General features: G+C 49.1%; 1 protein-coding gene and 1 long non-coding RNA gene across 4 annotated transcripts in view; one reads left to right on the top strand and one right to left on the bottom strand.

Moving 5' to 3' along the window:
- Positions 1-13472, bottom strand: part of LOC134945333 (cytochrome P450 2K1-like) — a 251682-nt gene extending 238210 nt beyond the window's left edge. For all 3 annotated transcript variants that reach the window (XM_063934537.1, XM_063934539.1, XM_063934538.1), the window contains exon 1: positions 13197-13472. In XM_063934537.1, the coding sequence (XP_063790607.1) occupies positions 13197-13327 (131 nt within the window). In that variant the 5' untranslated portion in view covers positions 13328-13472. The remainder of the gene's footprint in view (positions 1-13196) is intronic.
- LOC134945334 (uncharacterized) overlaps positions 1-19612 on the top strand; it is a 45185-nt gene that overhangs the window by 16068 nt on the left and 9505 nt on the right. The gene's annotated exons all lie outside the window — the stretch shown is intronic.

Here is a 19612-nt window from a genome sequence, read left to right as displayed (position 1 = left end):
ATCTGTGTCAACAATTTGGGATAGTGGGCGCTTCTGAGACCCTGACGGCCTCTGCGCTGTAGGATCAGGCATGGGTTGAGACCCTGACTGTCCCAAGGCTTCAGCTTTATCCAACCTTTTATGCAAGGAGTTTACATTATCATTTAACACCTTCCACATATCCATCCAATCAGGTGTCGGCGCCGTCGGCGGAGACACCACATTCATCTGCACCTGCTCTGCTTCCACATAGCCTTCCTCGTCAAACATGTCGACACACGCGTACCGACACACCACACACACAGGGGATGCTCTATTTGAGGACAGAACCCCCACAAGGCCTTTTGGAGAGACAGAGAGAGAGTATGCCAGCACACACCCCAGCGCTATATGACCCAGGAATTACACAGTTACTTAGTGTTTACCCAGTAGCTGCTGTATATAGTGATTTTGCACTAAATTTATGTGCCCCCCCTCTCTTTTTACCCTCTTTCTACCGTGATTCTGCAGGGGAGAGCCTGGGGAGCTTCCTCTCAGCGGAGCTGTGGAGAGAAAATGGCGCTGGTGAGTGCTGAGGAAGAAGCCCCGCTCCCTCAGCGGCGGGCTTCTATCCCGCGATTTTGTGTAAAATAATGGCGGTGGCTCATGCATATATACAGTGCCCAACTGTGTATATGCTCTTTTATGCCAAGAGGTACTTAATTGCTGCCCAGGGCCCCCCCCCCTGCGCCCTGCATCCTACAGTGACCGGAGTGTGCGGGTTTAATGTGGGAGCAACGGCGCACAGCTGCAGTGCTGTGCGCTACCTCATATGAAGACTGGAGTCTTCTGCCGCCGCTTTCGAAGTCTTCTTGCTTCTCACACCGGCTTCTGGCTCTGCGAGGGGGACGGCGGCGCGGCTCCGGGATCGGACGACCAAGGTGCGTTCCTGTGTACGATCCCTCTGGAGCTAATGGTGTCCAGTAGCCTAAGAAGCATGACCTATCCGCAGTTAGTAGGTCTGCTTCTCTCCCCTCAGTCCCACGTAGCAGAGAGTCTGTTGCCAGCAGATCTCTCTGAAAATAAAAAATCCTAACAAAATACTTTCTTATTAGCAAGCTCAGGAGAGCTCACTAAAGTGCACCCAGCTCTGTCCGGGCACAGATTCTAACTGAGGTCTGGAGGAGGGGCATAGAGGGAGGAGCCAGTGCACACCAGTATTCCTAAGTCTTTCTTAAAGTGCCCTGTCTCCTGCGGAGCCCGTCTATTCCCCATAATCATTGTGTGATATAAAGTAATCAATATTTGGATACACTAAGAGGGACTTTGGGGTACCGTATATTTATTAACTTTATTTTTACAACAAAAATGTGAAAAGGGGGTTTTTCACACCCTTTTCACATTATTTTAGTATCATTTAAATGTATTAAGGGCTTTTGGAGCAATTTCGTGAAAAACTGCTCCAAACCATTTAATTCAGTTTAATTTAAGAGCCTATTATGAGAAGTGAAGAGGTTGAGGCCAATGCAATGTAGGCATGTATACCCCATCAGTGGCAAAAGCAGGATTTCTAGAGGGGGGTTTCCAAATGCAATCCACAATCTCCCACTCTGCGGAACATTGGAACACGTGCGGGAAACTTGGAGAGCAGTTGAGAACCTAATAACAACCATGGATATTAATGTAAACATTGGTCTTTTTATACAGTGGATACTGTATGGAATACAGTATTAATGTTTAACACTATATAGATGTTCTATAGTATAGGCTGTATCAAACTCATTTAAATAAATACATACACAAACATAATAGAACCAGTACTGCACTTTCTAAACACAGTCTCCCATTTCATGGTATGGCTGCTGTCTCTTCTTCCTGGTAGCTACTCTCTGGTCTAGTGCACTCAGTGTCGTTTCTAGCGGTGGTCCAGCCATGCATTCGCATGGGGTGCCCGCTGCGGCACTTTTCTATGTTCAATAACTACTCCCCCCCCTCCTCCCTGTCATTAGTACTCCGCTCGGGGGCGGAGTTTCTGTGAATGACGTGTTTGCGTCATGACGCAAACGTATCATTTTTTGAAACTCCGCCCCCCGGGCGGAGAATTATGACAGGGAGGCAGGGTGGGCTGTGGGGGCCGGGGTGCTGTACACAACACTGACAAATGGCATTACACACCCCTGGCCTGGCATAACACACCCCTGGCACCCCTCGCATTACAAACCCCTGGCACCCCTTGCATTTACAAACCCCTGGCACCCCTGGCATTATACACCCCTGGCCTGGCATTATACACCCCAGGCATATTTGGCATTACACACCCCTGGCATTACACACCCCTGGCAACAAGCATTACCCCTGGCAATAAGCATGACACCCATCCAAGAGCATGAAACCCATGGCAACGAGCTTGGATCCCAGAGTATAAAACTCCTGGCAACGAGAATGATACCCATCGCGTGAAACCCTTGGCAACGAGCAGGAAATTTTTAAGTAAATAAAAGCTTTACTGTAGGGCATAATATATCACGGCATTGTGGTGTGTGGCATAATATGGTGCAGTGGGCATAATATGGTGCAAGGGGCATTACTGTGTGGGGCTTAATATGGTGGAATGTTTTTTTCCTGTGGTGGCCGAGGTCTGTTGGTGCAGGGTCAAAAACTGGGGTGCAAGGTAGCTTTTTCCTGAAAGACCACACCCTTTTTAAGCTAGACCACACCCATTTAGTGAGGCCAAGTCCCCTCACTGTGGGGGGCACATTTTTGAATGTTGATTGGGAGGGTGGGGGCGCATTTTTAAATCTCACACTGGAAGCCAAATTAGCTAAAATAGCCCTGAGTGCACTGATTGAGGATTCAGCTACACACAGAGCAAACTTGGTAGAAGATACCACTGGGCATGTACAGCAGCTCTGCTCTGTCCCTTGAACAGCATGATGTAAAAGCAGATATAGTAATCGTGTTATATGCCATTGCTATTTTTGTCATTATTTGAGCCACTGCCCAAACCAGAACCCCCCCTGCATTTGTCTATGCCCAAACACTATAAGCCCCAATGTCTCCCTAAATATGTAAAAGTACAAAAATTACATAATTTTGGGTGTAAAATAGAAATGCAAGTTTAATACTTATGAATTATGTACTACCGTGTGGCCAACTGGTGGCTGGTCATTATCATGCTGTCATGATGATGGGCCTATTTTTATGTGGAGGCCTGGACCTGGAGCTCCATCCGCCCCATTGTTAATCTGGCCCTGCCCGGCAGCCCTGCATGCAGGGCCGGTGCTACCCACTCAGCAAAGGTATGCAAAACAGGTGCTCTCCCTGCTCTGACACCGTTGCTGATGGCTTCCGCAGCCTGCGCTTGTCATACTGAATGGCAGGCAGTGGCGCCGGCAGCGGGATTTCATGTTGTCACATGTAACAAAGTTAAAATATCCAAATTTTGTGTTGCTTGGAGAGATTTTATATCATCTGGACATGCACAAATGGGGGAGGTGCAACTAAATTGTTGGAGCTGTCTTCCAGGGTTGGGTTACCTAAATAAATCCTTACAGACCAGGGAACAAACTTTATGTCCAAATTAATGCAAGGGGTATTAAAGTTGTTAAAATTAAATCTGTCAACCGCAGTATATCATCACCAAACTGATGGCTTAGTGGAAAGGCTCAATCGTACATTAAAATCTATGTTAAAGAAGTTCATGGAGACAGAAAAAAAGTGGGATGATCTTCTACCCTATTTGTTGTTTACAATCATGGAAGTCCCCCAGGCTTCTACTGGCTTTGCCCCTTTCGAGCTACTATATGGGAGGAAACCACGTTCTGTTAATATTTTGTGTGAGGCATGGGAAGAACAGCCAATAGAGGGTGAAAGTGTCCTTCAATATGTGGTTCAGATGCGTAATCGCATGGACCTACTAGGTCAGTTGGCCCGAGAGAATTTGGCTAATGCCCAGGAGGCTCAAAAACTTCTCTATAACCGCAATTCCCGAACTAGAGTTTTTTCACTTAGTGATGAAGTCCTTTTGTATCTGCCTACTCAGGGTAGTAAGCTACTAGCAAAGTTGCAGGGGCCATTTGAAGTTATTTGAAAGGTTGGGGATGTAAATTATGATGTCTCTCAACCTGACTCCCATAGAGGTAGGCAGATCTATCATGTCAATTTGTTGAAAGCATGGAAGGACCAATAGGTTTTTTTTTTTAGACCCTGCGAGTGGCCATACTGACCATGGTCCACAGGTTCCCCAGTTGGAAGGGGTTGCTTCTCCACTTGAACCTCTAGGTTCAGACAGTTTGATAACTACCTTGGGGACCCTTCTTAAAGAGTTCTCAGATATTTTTTCAGATAAACCAGGGAGAACCAATTTAGTCTTACATGACATCATAACCCTACTAGGGGTAGTTGTTAGACAAAGACCTTATAGACTTACAAAGGGGAAACATGCACAAGTAATCAAGGAAGTGCAAGAGATGTTGAAATTAGGGGTAATTGAGGAGTCGTTTAGTGACTGGTGTAGCCCTACTGTGTTGGTCCCGAAGCCAGATGGTTCTACAAGGTTTTGCGTAGACTTCCAAAAAGTTAATGCCATCTCAAAATGTGATGCCTACCCAATGCCAAGGGTTGATGATCTCATTAAAAGATTAGGTTCGGCCAGATATATTTCTACCCTTGAACTTACAAAGGGGTATTGGCAGATTGAGTTGTCGAAGGAAGCTAAGAAGAAGACTGCTTTCTCCACTCCGCTGGGGCTTTTACAATTCAAACAATGGCCTTCGGCCTGCATGGTGCCCTAGCCTCTTTTCAGAGGTTAATGGATCGGGTGCTTCGGCCTCATCAAAATTATGCTGCAGCCTATTTGGACGATATTGTTATATATAGTCAGCATTGGAGTGCCCATGTTAACAGGCTGAGGGCTGTTCTTCAGTCTTTGCGCAAAGCAGGTTTAACTGCTAATTTAAAGAAATGTGTTCTGGGTAAAAATGAAACTAAATACTTAGGCTATGTAGTGGGCCTCTTGTGAGTAAGGTACAGGCCCTAGCTGATGCCCCAGCTCCAACTACCAAAAAAGAGTTGAGATCCTTCTTGGGTTTGGCAGGCTATTCGAGAAGGTTTTTGCCAGACTTTTCTACCTTAGCAGCTCCGTTAACAGATCGTTTGAAAAATTCTGCCCAAAATAAACTTGAGTCGTCTAAGGAGTGTCAGTCTGCGTTCACCAGAATTAAGGTGCTTTTGTGTAAAAGCCCGGTTTTAAAGTCTCCAGATTTTGCAAAGCCATTTGTGGTACAAACAGACGCCTCAGATGTCGGTTTGGGGGCAGACCTGTCCTACCTTACGCGGATTCTGTATCCGCAGTCCATTGGTGTAGCCACCTTCCCCTGCATGTCGAAACTACCAGAGCAGTGGTCCCTGCGTTTATGCAGGTCAATCTCCTTCATAGCGTCTCGCCATGAAGCCTGTAGAATCTTGTATGTGACATAGAAACAAGTACAAGTCACTTCTACACATCTAAATCATCAAGTAAGAAGCCTGACCACGTTACAATAGCCCCAGAGATGTACGCTAAAGTGGGTCTCCGAGCCACCTCCTGCAGCAGTGTACAGTATTAGAGATTAGTCTCAATAGGTGATCAGCCTTTATGGAGGTTGTATCAGGGACAGGTAAGACAACCATATTTGACAATTTAGACACTCTATAGGGATGTGGATAATAACTCTGGGTGTACTCAGGTTTTCCCAAATAAGGAGTTCAACGCCATACAGAGTGGGAAGGCATTCATTATATACATATAATAATATTCCTCATCCCTAATAGCCTCAAACATATGTTGGACCTCTCATATATATGCATTATATGGGCAAGTGTACGCTTTCTAGGGTACGGAGATGGGGTGAGAGGCACAGCAGTGGGATTTGAAACTCCACCTTTCTCAAAACTGCGGCTTCTACCCAGTATGGGATATATTGGAAGCAATATATTCTTAAAGTACACCTTATGGAGGCCACCCCAGGGGGATCTGCCACCGAAGTCTGAGATGTGTACAGTTTTAAACATGGTATAGACTCCCCAGCAGAAGATATACATTCTGCAGTACAGGACAAAGGCCCTTATTCAGAGTTGATCGCTCGCTAGCTACTTTTAGCAGCCGAGCAAACGCATAGTCGCCGCCCACGGGGAAGTGTATTTTTGCATTGCAGGAGTGCGATCGCCTGTGCAGCAGAGCGGCTGCAAACACATTTTGTGCAAAACAAGACAAGCCCTGTAGTTACTTATTCTGTGCGATGATTGCTGCGACGAATGACACGGTAATGACGTCAGATACCTGCTCAGCAAATGCCCGGCCATGCCTGCGTTTTTCCAAACACTCCCAGAAAACGGTCAGTTGACACCCAGAAACTCCCACTTCCTGTCAATCTCCTTGTGATCGGCTGTGCTAAAACCTGTGCAAAACCACGATGCTCTTTGTACCCGTACACCGTGCGTGCGCATTGCGGTGCATACGCAGTTTTACAGTTTTTTTAACTGAGCGCTACGCAGTGACCAATGGCAGCTAGCGATTAACCCGGAATGAGGGCCAAAGTCCCTTAAAGACAGTAAAGTGGATTACACATACACAGGAAAATGTCAACACAGTTCCCCCCCCCCCCCCCAGAATATCTTCAGAGAGTCACAGAGCACAATAAGCCAGCCACAGCGCGCCCTTATAGGCTTTTATAAAGATAAAAACCCCGCTGACTAGCGTAACATTAACAGGGTAGCTAGTACATAATATCACTCCCCCCTTTTATAAAACTTTTTACAGAGTGTAGTTATGTGGAGGACAGTGTTCCCTGTCAGCGTGTGTCTGCAGGGAGAAAATGGCGCTGGTTAGTGCTGGATCCGCTCTGAGTAGAAGCTCTGCCCCCTGTAATGGCGCGTCTTCCCGCACTTAGAGATTATACTGGCCTGAGGTAATTTTTGCAGCAGTGGGTTAGACCTTTAAAGCTATGTTTGACCATTGTAGGGTATTGTGCTGGCCCAGGACGCCCCTCACCGCGCCGTACACAGTGTGTCGCTGAGCCTTCCGGAGCGCAGCCTGTCAGAGCTGCGCTCCCACCCTTGTGCCACCATTCCCGCCGGGGACCCGCTTACCGGGCTCCGGCGTCAGATTCACCACTCTTCTTTCTTCTGGCTCTGTTAGGGGGTGTCGGCATGCTGCGGGAGTGAGAGGTCGCCTCTGGTGGCTAATGATCATCATCCTCAGGAGCTCAGTGTCCTGTCAGCGGAGATAGGGGCCATTAACATCAAGGGTTGGATCCTACTCCCCCCCCCCATGTCCCACAAACAGGGAGGCTGTTGCCAGCAGTCTGCCTGTAAAATAACAAACTCTAGAAAACAATAAAACTAAGAAAACTCCTTGGAGCTCCCCTAGCTGTGACCAGCTCCTCCGAGCACATTTTCTAAACTGAGTCTGGTAGGAGGGGTAGAGAGGGAGGAGCCAGCCACACTATTAAACTCTTAAAGTGTCAGTGGCTCCCAAAGGACCCATCTATACCCCATGGTCAGAGCCGGCCATAGGCATATGCAAACTAGGCAATTGCCTAGGGCATTGGATATGCCTAGGGGCATCATCAGCTTCTGCTGATCAAAATGATATGCGGCATACCTATATTCTGTATGTAGCATTTCATATGCAGACACAGCCACAGTCTCACACAGTATATTGGCATGCTGCATATCAGTTTAATCAGCAGAAGCTGCTTGTGCATCCTAGCCACATAGCAATGCAAATAAGATGCATTTTCATAAAAAAAAAAAAGTGCCCGACGTTAGCATTGATGCAAGATTTGTGAGGACACATCTGTATCCAAGCAGAGGCAGAGGTCACAGTGTTAGTGGAAGTGTGAGTGCTTGTGAGTGGGCTGGTTGTGCAGTAGTGTTCAGAATATGTGTAAGGAGCATTATGTGTGTCATGTAAAAATGCATTAATAATGAGCAACATATGTGTAAAGGGCCACTATGTGTGTCATTATGTGTATAAGGGCATTAATAATGTGCGGCATATGTGTAACAGGGTACTACTGTATGTCTGTCATTATGTGTATAGGGGCACTAATAATGTGCAGCAAATGTGTAGGGGGCACTATGTGTGTCATTATGTGTATAAGGGCATTAATAATGTGCGGCATATGTGCGGCATTGGCCCTCATTCCAAGTTGTTCGCTCGTTAGTGTTTTTCGCATCGGAGCGATTAGTCACAAACTGCGCATGCGCAATATTCGCAGTGCGTCTGCGCCAAGTAAATTTGCAAAAAAGTTTGGTATTTTACTCACGGCTTAACGAAGAAATTTCTTTGTTCTGGTGATCGGAGTGTGATTGACAGGAAGTGGGTGTTTCTGGGCGGAAACTGGACGTTTTATGGGTGTGTGCGAAAGAACGCTGCCGTTTCTGGGAAAAACGCGGGAGTGGCTGGAGAAACGGGGGAGTGTCTGGCGAACGCTGCGTGTGTTTGTGACGTCAAACCAGGAACGAAACAGACTGAACTGATCGCAGTGGCAGAGTAAGTCTCGAGCTACTCAGAAACTGCAAAGAAATTTATTTTCGCAATTCTGCGATTCTTTCGTTCGCAATTCTGCAAAGCTAAGATTCACTCCCAGTAGACGGCGGCTTAGCGTGTGCAAAGCCGCTAAAAGCAGCTAGCGAGCGAACAACTCAGAATGAGGGCCATTATGTGTAAAAGGGCATTAATAAAGGTTGTAATAATGTGTAAGGTGCATTATGTTTATAAGGACATTAATGTGTCTCATTTGTGTAAGGGGCATTACTGTGTGGAATTGTGTATAAACGCATTACTAATGTGTGGCATTATGTGTATAAGGTGCTCTACTATGTGGTGTTGCAAATAGAAAGGGCACTACTGTGTCGTCTAATGTGAATAAAGAGCAATAAGGTGTGGTGTAATGTGAATAAGGAGCAATTCAGTGTGATGTAATGTGAATAAGGGGCTCTACTGTGAGGAGTAACGTTTATAAGGTAAAGTGATACTACTGTGGGATGTAATATGAATTATGGACACTATCGCAAGATAAAATGTGAATAAAGTTGCAGTACTGTGTGACGTAATTGGAATTGGGGTTACTATTGTGTGGCCATGCCCCTTCCCAGCAAGAAGATGCCCCTTTTTGGGCTGTGCGTCAAATGTGCGAACTGTTCCTATTTAAAATATAGGGGGTTCAAGGACTGCTATGGGTGAGGGGTGATGGTGCTGGGAAAGAGATGCAGGGTCAGAGGCAGAACCAGCGGTGGTGCTAGGGGGCACCAGCCAAAATCTTGCCTAGGGCATCATATTGGTTAGGGCCGGCTCTGCCCATGGTACTAAATGGAACCCCAGCATCCTCTACGGATTACGAGAAAAGGATTTACTGGTAGGTAATTAAAATCCTGTTTGAGAATGTGCTAAAATAGCTGTTTGAGAATGTGCTGGTCATGGAAATAAGTTACCATGCCCTGCTACCGGGAGACAAACCCAGATATGCCTTTTTAATGCTAGTAGACAGATGTACAGTAAACCTGGCCGACAATGGAACCCATTTTTTTTATTTGAGTTCAGGATCATTACGTGGCATTGTGATTTCTGAAACACTTCCAGAACCATTCAATGTATTTAACACATGTGACCTCCAATAATTTGCTGAACACAAGTAGAATTACGTTTGTCTGTCACTAGCATTTAAAATTGCTTTTTTAAACATAAATTAAATGACCATAGCAAGCTGGCAATAGTCTCATACTGGTATATAGATACTGTATAAATGCAGTCTTGTAAAAATAGAACATAATGCGGGGGAATTCAAATGTTATCGCCCCCGATCTCCATTCTAATGTGACGGGAGATCGCAGGGGGCGATATACAATTGATGTCCCCTATCGTGCCCATCACAGCGGGGAAATGTTTTATGACTAAACTAATGGGCGCGATCAGGAAAAGTGCCATTTGGGTGCCCAAATGGATAATTTTTCACACATTTCACCTCGCCACCCCCGACGGGTGCGAGCTGAATCATAGACGTTTGAATTCTGTCCAATGAAATGCAGTTTTACATAATTTCAAAATAAATAGAAATATGTAAAGTAAGTCAATAAGAGATTCCAGGCACATAAAATGTGGCAAACTTGCCACAGTTTCCTTAATGGACTTAGGGCCTAATTCAGATTGGATCGCAGTAAGCAATCCAACAGCAATAGTTGCTAAAAGGATGCGGGCATATGCGCAGCCTCCGTCCTGCGCCCGCATTATCTGCAGGGGGGCAAAGAAAATGCGATCGCCTCTGCTTGCCAATCAGGCAGAGGCGGTCGCGGGGCGGCAACGCTCTGTTTCCTAGTGGAGACGGAGCGCTGTGGGGGCGGAGGCGACATTTGGGAAACGGGACGTGGCGTGATCAGAAACATGGTGGAGGGCATCCTACCGGCGTAGGCAACCCTAATTTCTGCGATGAAGCATAAATTGCGTTACAAACGCAATTTCTCTTACGTCCTAGAGGATGCTGGGGTCCACATTAGTACCATGGCGTATAGATGGGTCCCTTGGGAACCATATGCTCTTCAAGAGTTTAATAGTGTGGGCTGGCTCCTCCCTCTATGCCCCTCCTACCAGGCTCAGTTTAGAAAATGTGCCCGGTGGAGCTGGTCACAGCTAGGGGAGCTTCTAGGAGTTTTTCTAGTTTCATTATTTTTTAAAAGAGTTAGGTACAGGGAGGTTGCTGGCAACAACCGCCCTGCTTCCTGAAACTTAAGGGGGGAGTAGGAACCAACCCTAGAGGTTAAAGGTTCTCTATCTTCGCTGACAGGACACTGAGCTCCTGAGGGTGCTAATCGCACGAGGCGACTGCTCACTCCCACAGCATGGCCTCCACCCCTTAACAGAGCCAGAAGATGGAGTGGTGAGTATGAAGCCGGTGCAGCGGTAAGCGGGTCACCGGTGGGAAATGGCAGCACAAGGGTAGGAGCGCAGCTCTGACAGGCTGCGCTCCGAAGGGCTCAGCGGTACTTGTTGTGCGGCGCTGTGAGGGACACCCTGGGCCAGCGCAATACCCTACACTGGTCATGAATAGCTTACACGGTCTAACCCACTGTATGCTACAGAAATTACCTGCGGGAAGATGCACCATTACAGGGGGCAGAGCTTTTTCCTCAGAGCGGATCCAGCACTCACCAGCACCATTTTCTCCCTGCAGATCACACTGAAGAGACGCTGACATGGAGCGCTGCCCTCTACATAACTCCAGCATACCTCTGCGGTACCAGAGTGTTATCTACAGGAGGGGAAGAGTGTAGAAATAGCTGTTTAATCTATTAAGGTTATTCAGGAAGCGCCAGCGGTTTACTGTATAAACTGCCTACTGGGGCGCTGTGTGGCTGGCTCCTTATACTCTGTGTCTCTCTGAAGGTACTCTGGAGGAAACTGTGTGTGTGTGTGTGTGTGTGTGTGTGTGTGTGTATATCTCACATAAACATGTCTAAGTCAGAACTCTGTATCCTGTGCTGCAGAGTGTGTATCGCCTTCCGCCGCCCCCGGCCTCTCTAGATAACCTCGGGCCGATCGCACGTCCCCGTGACGGCGACGACGCATTCGGATGTCTGCCCTATCAACTTTCGATGGTACTTTCTGCGCCCACCATGGTGACCACGGGTAACGGGGAATCAGGGTTCGATTCCGGAGAGGGAGCCTGAGAAACGGCTACCACATCCAAGGAAGGCAGCAGGCGCGCAAATTACCCACTCCCGACTCGGGGAGGTAGTGACGAAAAATAACAATACAGGACTCTTTCGAGGCCCTGTAATTGGAATGAGTACACTTTAAATCCTTTAACGAGGACCCATTGGAGGGCAAGTCTGGTGCCAGCAGCCGCGGTGTAAGGTTGTGTGTAGCTGAGCTCCAGAAGATCCGTGTCTAGGCCGAAGCCAGGACCTTTCCTGGGGGATCTTCCCCAGAAGATATGGAGCCTCCTGGGGCTGCTTCCCAGGAGAGTCCCCTGCCTGCAGGGCCTGGCCCTGGTCCTCCCCCTGATCCACCTGGGGGCCGTAGCAGGCAGGGTGAAAGTACGGAGGTGGTGGATATGAGCTGGAGAGTCTCAGGGGGTGGCCCAAGCGGGGTTCCCCTGAAAAAGGAGGCAAATTTGCAGGGTATTGCCCTATCCCCAACGGCGTGTTTGGGGGATGAAGAAAAATCGGGAGGTGGTGCCTCTGGCCAAGGAGGTGAATTTGGGTTGTTCTTACCCAGTGGTCGCAAATTGATAACGCCGAGCAGGCTGAACCCCAGTGTGGTTCTGGTCCCCTGTGCAGTTGGGGTGACCAGAAGACCGGAGGATATGGGGGTCCCGGCGGCCTCTTTGGGCCTACAGCCATGTGAAAAAATGCCTGTACACAGTGAAAAACAGGTGTCTGTAAAGCAAAATGTTTGTGAGTGTGTGGAACTACAGGTCCCAGCAGTTGCTGTGGATTTGCAGCCAAGCAGGAAGATGGTGGTACATGGCGTGAGCAATTTAAAGCAGGACTGTGCCAAAAGTGAGGTGCTTGTGCAGCAAGTGGAACTACAGATCCCAGCAGCTAATATAGGTCTGCAGCCCTGTGTGAAAATGGAAGTGCATGGTGTGAGCCGTGTAAAGCAAGGCCCTGTAAAAGTGGTGAACATGAGGAGAGCGTGGAACTACAGGTCCCAGCAGCTGCTGCAGAGCTGCAAACCTGTGATGAGACGTCTGGATTGCAGCTTGGGGTGAACATGGTGGAGAAAGACCCTGCAAATGCCTTATTTATGTGTGAAGCTCCTATGCATACTATGGGAGCAGGTGAAGCACATTTGAATATAGTAATGGAGCAATCTGCTCATATATCTACAAAAGATTTGTACCTTGTGCAGCAGGAAGCAGAGGGGGAGCAGCCGGCTCCTGTATGTTGTATGGAGGTGATTGCAATCAGCCAGCGGGGACCGGAGCAGCTGTCAGCAGTTGCTGTGGATTTGCAGCCAAGTGGGAAGTTGATGGTACATGGCGTGAGCAATTTAAAGCAGGACTGTGCTTTAAGTGAGGTGCATGTGCAGCAAGTGGAACTACAGGTCCCAGCAGTCAATGTGGGTCTACAAGCCTGTAATGCAGCAGCTGGACTACAACACAAAATGAGCATAATACAAAACCCTGAGAAAGCTTTATTGGTGCCTGGGAATATAGAAAGTGTGGAAAAAATGGAGCAATCGGCTCCTATGTTACCTGTGGCTCCTGCTGAGGGGATTGGGCTGTTGGTGGCAACTGGTGAGCCCCTGGCTCCTGTGTGCGGCATGGAGAGTCTGCAGGTGGCATCTGTGCTGTCTGCGGCAGAAAATCAACGAGGACCTGTTCATCTATCTGCGGTGGGAGGCCCGGTGAAGTGGGTGAAGACAGAAGAATGTGCATTGTCCCCAGAAGTATCGGTGCCTGTGGAAGGGAGTCGCTTGGCTCCCGAAGTAGCTGGGAGTCGGTCCTCCAGCTCTGTGCAGCTGGGGGATAAGACTGTGGAGGGAGGGGGGTGTGGGCAAAGCCCGGGGCCAAAATCCAGTATACTGGAGCCGGGGGATCCTCAAGCATTGTTTATGGCTGTAGGTGGGTGCGGGCAAAGCCCGGGGCCAGAGTCCGGTATGAAGGGGTTGGAGCCTGGGAAAAATCTGGTATTGTCTGTGGCTGCAGGGGGTTGTGGGCAAAGCCCGGTGCTGAGCTGCTTGGATGGGGTGGATCAGGAGTTGAAGTTAAAAAATGCTGTAAAGAAGGATCAAAGTGGTTTGGTGATTAATCAAAATGTGCAGCTGCAGCCTGATTTATCTGTGGCTGGGCGGGTGTGTGGGCAGGTCCAGGGTTTGCAGCACTCTCCTGTTCTACAGCCTGATCCCACTACAGTTACCGATGGGGATATCTTGATTGCTGATTTAAAACAGAGTTTGGTGCAGCAAATTGGGGTGTCGGAGGTGGGGGGTCAGCTGTTAGATCAGCAGATGGATGTATCGGTGGCAGTGGAGGGGTGTGTGCCGGTGCAGGTTTCAGTTAATGTATTGCAGCCACAGCCGCCTGCGTCCATAGAGGTGGTTAGTGCGGGGTCATCTGCTGCTGTGATCACTGATCTGGATGCTGCGCTTCCAGCTTTGGAGCATGAGATTGCTAAGCTCAAGAAAGCAGTTATAAATAAAAGGAGAAATAGAAATCGGGCCTATAGTAGGGAGAGGCCAGTGCTTTCGGCTGAGCTAGCTGCTTTGGAGGGAGAGTTGGGAGCTAAATTGGCGGAGTTAGAGGAGTGGAGGTTGAAAATTAAAGCTGCAGAGGCTAGGGAGTGTTTGGGGGTGGAGTCATCTGCGGAACTGCCTCCAAACAGGCAAACTCTGGAGGTTGTGGGGCCCCCGGAGGTAGAGCACCCCATGTATAATTCCATTCATAATTTGGAGGGGGAAAGATCAGTGGTGTCCCCTGGGGATGATTCTGGGGGTGTAGAGGTGCCGGCGAATCCTCCTCAGCCTTCGGCTGTGGCGGCTGTTGGTGTGGTGGAGAATGACGCTATTATTGAGGCGGGGGGTGTGGTTTCGGAAAATGGTGGGAAGTGCGGTGGTTTGGTTCCCCCTGAAGGTGTGCCTGTGGTCAAGCCAGTTACGTTGGCTCAAGGGTTGCCGGGTTTGGATAGGGGTGGTTCGAGTTCCGGCCAGAAGCAGATAGTAGAGTCCATCTACGGTGACAGTTTGAGTGTTCCTGCACGGGTGGGGCCTGCTTTGGCCGCCATGGAGGTTGTTCAGCGGAGACTGAATTTGGTGGCGAGTGAAGCAGATAATCAGGCTGGACGGAGCTCAGTGGTCCCGGGTGTAACTTCGTACGCCAGCATGGCTAGCGGCCCTGGGAGAGTTCCTCAGCAGAACCCCGTGGGTGGGCAGCCAGCGAAGCGGCGTAATGCCGTTCAGTTAAAGTGGCTAGGGGAGGGGCCTCCTCCGTGTAGAGTAGATTTATTGAAAAATTTATTTTCTTTGGGTTTTGAGGCATCTGATTTGTTCGCCTGTATACACCCGGTGGGGACGCCTGAGTTCGATTTGAGTTTTGTCAGTTATAATGGGTTACAGGCTTTCTGGGCAAAGTGGAGTACGGCCAAGTTGAGTAAGCCATGGGACAAGTTTAGGGCCTCGGCAATAACAAGACAGGAGAGGACCAAAATTACCATATTGGTCCGGAACAAGTCTCTGAGTGAGATCGATTTGAGCTTTTGGCTCAAAAGATTCGTGGAAAAAATAATTTCCCCCATTGAAAAAGTCCTGGGTGCTCTGGGTGTGTGGGGGGGTGCGTGGACTGCTACAGTTAAATTAGCGAATGGCAGCCACATTCCCTCGGCCGCTTACATAGGTAGAGACAGGATTCAATGCTTCTACCCTGGGCAGCCCCGTACATGCCACAGGTGTGGCGATTTTAGGCATTTCAGTCGGGACTGTCCGGAGCAGAAGTGTTCCAAATGTGGCGGGATGGGCCATCTGTCAAAAGATTGCGATACCATCTCTTGTAATCTATGCGGCATGATGGGTCATCCATACAGTAGGTGTCCTGAAGCCTTTCACAATTGTTCTTTTGACAAGGAATTAGAGGAGATCTCTAGGAGAGTGGAGGAGGAGGTCTTGGGCCCGGTTCCTAGTACTTCGGTTGCTGTGGTGGTGCCTCCCGCTGTAGCCCCCATGGAAGTGGCAGGTCCATCGGGGGTGAAGGCGGGGGGTGCTGTTCCGGTGGCTGAAGTTGTTGTGCAGGAAGAGGCCCCCTTTAAACTTGTGGTGAAGGGTAAAGGGGTAAAGGCAAAGAAGAATAAGAAGGGGAAGAATTTTAGCATTGTTCTGACAAATCGCTTCTTTGCGATTTCTAGTGAGGAGGAGGAAGAGGTTGAAATCATGAGGGAGGATTCTGGGGAGTTAGTGTTAAAGTCTAGGAAGTTACGGCAGAGAAGGAGGGTGGCAGGCGGTTCCCCGTACCCAGGTAGGTCCAGAGGGAGGAGTGAGATGGCAGGGGAGGCAGTTGTGCTTGGCGAATTCATTGCTAGTGGAGGAAAGGAGGTTGTGTCATCTCGGGCACAGGTGCTGGCTCCGACCCTGCGAAGGGTCTCTGAGAAGGGGGGTACGGTGGACCCGGTGGTGGCTCCTGGGACTGTGGACCAACCTGTAGTCATGACGCAGAGTTTGCTCGTGACTGATGTGGAGGTCCCTGTGCCTGGCCCTAGCCTTGTGTCTTCAACCGACCCAGCTGTGTGTCCTGCTCCAGAACCTCCTGATGGAGGAGGGGGGGTCGGCAATTGTATTGGGTTCTGTCCCTGTGATTTCAGTTTCTGTTGGGGAGGAGGTTGACCTCGGGGAAGGTGAGGTGGTTCCTTCGGGGGTTAGTGTAAAGAGGTGGGGCTCGTCGGAAGATGTGTCCCTCCGACAAGTGAAGAAGAAGTGATTAGGTCCTGCTTGAAATAACCCTGTAAGGATGGCTTCCCAACCTATTACATTTGCCACTATTAATGTGGCATCTGTTCTGTCCGAGCGTGCTCGTTACATGGCCTTTAATTTTTTCGACACGGTTGAGGTTGATTTTTTGTTTTTGCAGGAGACTAGGGTTGGTCGACTTGCTGATCTTCATAAGGCGAAAGCCGAATGGAGACGCGGTCCCTCCTATTGGTCTCTTGCGGCCGAGCCGTACGGTGGGTTGGCGGTTCTTTTTACCGGCATGATAACTGTCCAACGGGTTATTGAGATTCAAGTAGGCAGATGTATGGTTTTGGATGTCAACCTGAGAGGGCACGACCTGAGACTTATTAACATCTATGGTCCCCAGACTAAATGGGACAGGAAGTGTCTTTTCAGGGAGATAAAGCCATATCTTTTTTCGGCCCGGCAGATAATCTTTGGTGGTGACTTTAACACCGTCCTTAGGCCTAAAGATAGGGGAGGCTCAAAGACTACTCTGGGCTATGATTCCCTTTTTTTAGCTAGTATGGTTAGACAGGCAGGCCTGGTGGATATGCATATTCGCCATTCCCCAGACCTCACGGGTTTCACCTATTTTAGAGGTAGGTGTAGGAGTAGGATAGACAGGTTTTTCGTTAAGGAGAGTTCGAAAACTTCGGCTCCGGTGCTGAAGTTAGTAGAATTCTCCGATCACGTTTTTCTGTGTGCATCCTTGAACGCCTCGGAAACTCCTCAGAAGGGACGGGGCCTGTGGCGTCTGAACTCTGAACTTCTAAAGGAGGATAAGATCAGACAGTCTTTTAGGGACTTCTTTCAATCTCAGGAGTCACTTTTGGAGGCAGGCTGGAGTAGGTTTGAGTGGTGGGAGGTATGCAAGAAGAGGGCTCGCAGCTTTTTTCGCAACCTCGTAGCCAAGAGAAACTTGTTAAAAAGGAATGTCTACCATGCCTTGAGAAAGAAACTGGATTTCTTAATTTCTGAGCAGGGGGATAGTGGGGAGATCTCCCGAGTAAAGGCCCAGATGAAAGAGTATCAGTATGACCGGTATGCGTCCTTGGTTCTGGAAAGGGATTATGGTAAATACCACTCACCTGATCCCTACCAGAACTGCAGGAACTCGGTTAACTGTAAGGAGGTGAGGGGGTTGCGTGATGACTGGGGTGTCCTTCGTGAGGATAAGGAAGGCATTCTGGAAGTTGTGCGAACCTTTTACTCCGACCTTTTATCTGAGAAACTGCTTATCAGAGAGAGGATGGAACGGTTTCTGAGGGAGACTCATGGTCTCGAGAATTTTGGCAGTTCTCTTGATTCCCTGGGAGACTTGATAACGGTGGACGAGGTCAGGGAGGCCATAGACTCCTTGTCTATGAAGAAGGCCCCAGGACCGGATGGGTTAACCTCCGAGTTTTATAAGATCTTTGGTGACCTCCTGGCCCCGCGTCTTATGGAAGTATTTAATGAAAGCCTGGGTGAGGGTTTGCTCCCTGCTTCCATGAGATTGTCTGCCCTTATCTTGCTTTCTAAGGGGAAAGATCCGTCCCGTATTGAGAATTGGCGCCCCATCACCCTTCTTAATACGGATCGTAAGATTCTGACAAAGGTACTCTTCAATAGACTGATGGAAGTTTCCGGGTCTCTGCTTTCTCCCTCCCAGCACTGTACTGTGAAGGGCCGGAGCACCTTTAGTGCCGTCCTTGGCGTCCGGGAGGCTGTGGAACAGGGGCGTGCTGAGAGATGGGGAAAGTACCTGCTGGCATTGGATCAGTCAAAGGCGTTTGATAGGGTTATCCATGAGTACCTGTGGGCTTTGCTTGAATGGTATGGCCTCCCAGTGAGGGTGGTTGATTGGCTGCGTGTCATCTATAGGCAAGCCGAGAGCTTCCCTCTGATAAATGGTTGGGTGGGCCCTACTTTTTCGGTGGATTCGGGTGTCAGGCAGGGCTGTCCTCTGAGCCCCCTCCTATATATCTTTGCTATCGACCCCTTCGTCAGAAGGCTGGAGGGTGGCATTGTGAGAGGGGTCCGTCTGAGCCAGGATTTTTCACTGGAAGTGGTGGCTTACGCGGACGATGTCACAGTTGTCTTGCCGGATCCATCTGAGGCGGATGCTGTGATGTCGTCTGTCCAGGAGTACTCGGATGCTTCGGGTTCCCTGGTCAATCAGGATAAGAGTGAGGTTTTCTGGATGGGGGAGGAGGGTCAAGAATTTGACCTTCCGGATGGCCTTCCCCGGGCGAGCCAGGAGATCAAAGTTTTAGGCATCAGATTTGGCCCCGGCGATTATGCCACTCGAAATTGGGATCTTAGACTGGATGAGGCCGGCCGGAAGGTAGAGCAATGGAAGAGATGGAAGCTGTCTCTTAGGGAAAGGGTTGATTTGATCAAAACTTTTCTGATTCCGGTCTTTTTGTATGTCAGCTACGTGTGCCTCTTGCCAGAGTCTAGATGGACCAAGATTTATGCTCTGTTTTTCCAGATGCTCTGGGGAAACAGGCTGAATCTGATTAAGAGGACTGTCACCTACAGATCGAGGAGGGAAGGAGGCCTGGGAATGGTCAACCCAGTGCTATTCTTTTTGTTGACCTTTCTTAAGTTGCATCTGGAAAGTCTCCAGTTAGAGACTCCTCCTCGATGGGTAGAGGGTTTTAGAGCCTGGATGTTTCCCTTCCTCAATGCTTGGCTAGAGGGAGGGAGCGTAAAGAGTTTGAGAGTCAGGCATGGATACCTCCCGGCCTACGTGGCTCCTAGCTTGAAGGTGACAAGGCGATGGGGCCTGGAAGCGGGGGAGGTCAAAAACTCCTCTAGAAGGGAGCTGGAGAGGAGAATTTTGCTGTCTCATTTCTGGGAACCGCTGGCACTGAAAGACTGCCCGGGTAGTTTGTCTTCAGATGGGCTGGCTCTGGTTAACTCTCAGAGAATCCCACTGAAGTTTCGTGACATTGCCTGGCTCTCCTTTCACGGAAGGCTCTACGTGAGAGGAAACTTGAAGTACAGAAATGCTGATGATCGTGGCTGCCCACGGAAGGAGTGTCCGGGGGAGGAGGAGACAATGGACCATTTCTTGCTCAGGTGTCCTTTCAATGTGGAGGTTTATAGGAAAGTGTCCAGAGCCTTGGGCATCCCGGGCCTTTCGGGTCTTAGTTACCCTGAGTGGGTTTACGGGGCGTTCAAGAGAGTGGGTCACTTTGATTTAAC

This window comes from Pseudophryne corroboree, chromosome 7, assembly GCF_028390025.1.
Source record: "Pseudophryne corroboree isolate aPseCor3 chromosome 7, aPseCor3.hap2, whole genome shotgun sequence".
Classification (NCBI taxonomy): domain Eukaryota; kingdom Metazoa; phylum Chordata; class Amphibia; order Anura; family Myobatrachidae; genus Pseudophryne; species Pseudophryne corroboree.
This window is presented reverse-complemented; position numbering and strand designations above follow the sequence as displayed.